This window comes from Spermophilus citellus (assembly GCF_964194105.1).
Source record: "Spermophilus citellus genome assembly, chromosome: 2".
Lineage (NCBI taxonomy): Eukaryota > Metazoa > Chordata > Mammalia > Rodentia > Sciuridae > Spermophilus > Spermophilus citellus.
This window is the reverse complement of record NC_138183.1, coordinates 257857275-257860874: the sequence shown is the minus strand read 5'-3', so window position 1 is coordinate 257860874 and position 3600 is coordinate 257857275. Positions and strand designations below refer to the sequence as shown.

General features: G+C 55.4%; 1 protein-coding gene across 3 annotated transcripts; it reads left to right on the top strand.

Annotated features, from left to right (window-relative positions):
* Nucleotides 1–346: 346 nt before the first annotated feature.
* RPLP2 (ribosomal protein lateral stalk subunit P2) lies at nt 347–3299 on the top strand. 3 transcript variants are annotated; one of them, XM_081282159.1, is made up of 5 exons: nt 347–713; nt 911–1034; nt 2086–2134; nt 2975–3073; nt 3184–3299. In XM_081282159.1, the coding sequence occupies exons 2-5, from the start codon at nt 912–914 to the stop codon at nt 3255–3257; spliced, it is 345 nt and encodes a 114-aa protein (XP_081138285.1). In that variant the 5' UTR covers nt 347–713; nt 911; the 3' UTR covers nt 3258–3299. The 3 variants fall into 3 exon arrangements, with proteins under 3 accessions (XP_081138285.1, XP_081138284.1, XP_081138283.1); XM_081282158.1 differs by having other exon boundaries at nt 351–713; nt 908–1034; nt 3181–3299; XM_081282157.1 differs by having other exon boundaries at nt 353–713; nt 3181–3299.
* Nucleotides 3300–3600: the final 301 nt, after the last annotated feature.

The window sequence follows — 3600 nt, the reverse complement described above, 5'->3', positions numbered from 1 at the left end:
GACACTGTAGTCAGTTCTCGGCCCACAAGGGGACCGGTCATTCTCTGGGACCACGCTCCCAGAGGACGTGGGTGACGGGGCCTCAGGACTGTCCCCGCCTCGCGGGCTCGCGCTCTCCCAGCCGGCCGTCTGACTCACAGGGCACGGCGGGGCAGGGGCTGCCTCCAGATAGGGCGCGGGTCAGTAGGCGCGAGGCGGCCAGCCTACCTCTTACGCCCCGGGCCTCCGCCAGGGCACGGAGCCGCCCGCGCCTGCAGCCGGGCCGGAACCACGTGCCGGGCCTGGCCCGTGGCGCACCGCACTTCCGCCGCGGTGCACCACGGGACTGTAGTTCGCCGGCTAAGGGAGCGGTCGAGCGAGGCGGCCGCGCTGCACGACGGGGGCCGCAGGCGCCGCGGGTTGTGACGGGAGCGCTGGGCGCCGACGGACACGCCGCCCCGCACGCCGCCGCTCGGGTTCCAGGGAGACACGCTCAGGCCCAAGGAGGAGCCGCCCCGGAAGCGCTCTTGACCTTGCCGCGGCGACTGCCCGAGCGCGGATGAGGCTGTCTCCGGCCTGTGGTCATTGGCCGAGCGCCCGTTACGTCATCAGAAGCGCCCCGCGGCCCGGAGGCTTCTGGGTATCAGTTTACCCCCGCCCCTTGCGCCGGCGCCTTCCTTTCGCTCCCTGCCGCCGCCGAGGTCGCACGCGTGAGGCCAGTCCGCCGCCGCCGAGTGAGTGGGCCCGCTGGGCCCGGACCGCGGTCGGGGGCCGGGGCTGCGGGGCGGGCGGAGGGCGCGGGGCTCGCAGCCCCGTCGGGCGGGAGCCTCGGGACCGGGCCGCGCACGGCCTCCTCGGGCGGCGCGGTGGGGCCCGGAGGCCAGAGGCCGCCGGGATAACGCCACCGCCGCGCCCTGTCTGCCCTCAGCAGCATGCGCTACGTTGCCTCTTACCTGCTGGCCGCCCTCGGGGGCAACGCCTCCCCCAGCGCCAAGGACATCAAGAAGATCCTGGACAGCGTGGGCATCGAGGCGGACGACGATCGGCTCAACAAGGTACGGCCCTCGCCGCCCAAATTCCCCACCTGGCTCAAGCGAGATGACCCGCTGGAGAAACGGAGGGCGGCCTGTGCCAGTTTGGATGGTTATATGGGGTTAAAAGGTATTTTTGCTGTAGTTGTGGCTCAATGGTAGAGTGCTTGCCTTGCACGCGTGAGACCCTGGGTTCGTTCCTCATAAACTTAAATAAAGGTTTTGTGTCTAAATACAACTAGAATAAAATTAACTTTTGTTTTCTTTTTGTAATTGTAGATGGACGGAAAGCCTTTTGTTTTGGTAGTTTATGTGGTGCTGAGGATGGAACCCGGTGCCTCACGCATGTTAGGAAAGCACTCTGCCACTCAGCCCTAACCCCCACCCCCTTAGGCGCAGTGGATCTAACCCAGGGCTTCTTGCCTATTAGGCAGGCGCTCCATCGTGGGGCTATATCCCCAGTCTAAAAAACAATTTAAAAAATTTTTTTTTCTATGCTGGGTGTTGAACCCTCATTGAGCTACACTTCCCGATCCTTTTTTGTTTCTTTTGGGTTTTTTTTTTTTTTTTTTTTTTTTTGAGATAGGATCTCCTGAGTTGTTGGGATTACAGGTCTATACCATCAGACTTATAAAAAAATCGAACTTAATGAGATCTTACTTAATCCTGCTTATTTAAAGGTGTTTTTTTTTTAATCCTTTTTTTTTTTTTTTTTGGTGGGGTTCTTTTTTTTTTTTGTCTTTTGGAACTGGGGTGTTGAACCGAGGACTTTGTGAATGCAAGGCAGACGCTTTGCCACTGAGCTACGTCCCAGCCCGACCCTGCTTATTTAAATGTAACGTAAGTACTTAGTTTAAGCAAGGAGGCATTTTGTGTTATTTTTCCAGTGAAAGCTTTAGAATTCTGGCACTTGGCTTCAGCTCACAGTATTTCAGTTCTGATGGCTACCATGCTGGTCACTGTGGGTCTAGAAGCTGCAGGTTTTCTTGTGTTGTGCCTGCCATCCCTGCTCTTGGGCCAGGATGCAGCAGCTTGACTATGATAACTGACTGCTGGCTGTGGTTGTCTTGTTTAGGTCATCAATGAGCTGCATGGGAAAAACATTGAAGATGTCATAGCCCAGGGTGAGTTTATATGAAGGGACTTTCATTTTCATGTCCATCCTAATTCCTGCTGGTCAACCTATGGCCTGCCAGGTTTCGCTTGTGGACTAGAACACTGTAGAAGCCTGACCTGAGTGGGTGAGCAAGGCCTTCATGGGCTCATGCCGGGGATGCTTCTGGACACTGATGAGTGGGTGGTAGGGGTTTCCCTCTACTCACACTGAACCTGTCAGCCCTTGCCCGGGGGCCTGCCTGGCTTCCCCACCTTTGAACCCTTTTCTCCAGGATTTCTCCAAAACTGTGGAGCTCTTGCACATAGTTCCTGCTTCTCTAAGGGGTTGGGAGCAGGAACTGAGGGCCACAGGGTTCTGTCCCCCTTCGCTGAGCAGATGGTTTTCTGGTGACATTAGACTGGAGCTGATATAGCTTATTTGGAAGTTGAGTGGTTTCAGCAGTTCTGTCCCTGTATATGTGACAAGCAAAGCCAGCTCAGCAGTCTGGATTATAAGTTTATTGCTGGGGCTGAGATCTGGACACTTGGATAGTAGACTCCCTGAACAGTTGTAAACATGTTTGTACAGCTTATGTCCAAGGGCTAATTATAAGATAAAGTTCTTGGGTTGAAAACCTCCCTTTGTGGGTCATGGTAATGAAAGCAGAGTCCCTGACCATGAGTGTCACTGAATTCTTGGGCAGGGCTGCAACATCAAGTCCTGGAGAAAAGGGAAGCCTGTGGCACTGTGATGGAACCCTGTTGTGTTGGGCAGGCTAGAGTATGTGGGTTAAATGAGCTTCCCCAGGTCACTTCACCCCTGCAGAATCCTGCCTGGGAACCTGCTCTGATCTCATCTCTTTTTGTAGGCATTGGCAAACTTGCCAGTGTGCCTGCTGGAGGAACTGTGGCTGTTTCTGCTGCCCCTGGCTCTGCAGCTCCTGCTGCTGGATCTGCCCCTGCTGCAGGTAAGGGAGGCCTGGAGAGTGGGCAGTGGTCTAAGGCTCGGACTTGATGGGGTCTCTCTGGCAGTCTGGTCATGCAGGCATGCTCACCATGGTCTCCTTTTCCACAGCAGAGGAGAAGAAGGATGAGAAGAAAGAAGAGTCTGAGGAGTCTGATGATGACATGGGATTTGGGCTATTTGATTAAATTCCTGTTCCTCTGCAAATAAAGCCTTTTTATGTATCTTGAGTGGCCTGTGAGCACAGTGTCAAGAGCATGGGGCAGGTGGGGCTTGGCAGTGTCTAGGGAGTGAGGGCTGAAGGAGTCAATCCACCTTGGGTCAGAGGACTGTCAGGCCCAGTGAGGGACAGTCTTGCTACTTTCAGGTAACACCCAGGAAATTTTCTTCAGAAATGTGAATACTAGAGAAGCAAATTGAAATACAGTGTCGGTGGTGCCTGGTGCTCTGCTGTAAGGTGCTGGGTGACAGGTCAAATGGCCCCTGGGTTTCACAGGCCACTGCTCTCCTGTACAACTTGGGCAGCTGCTG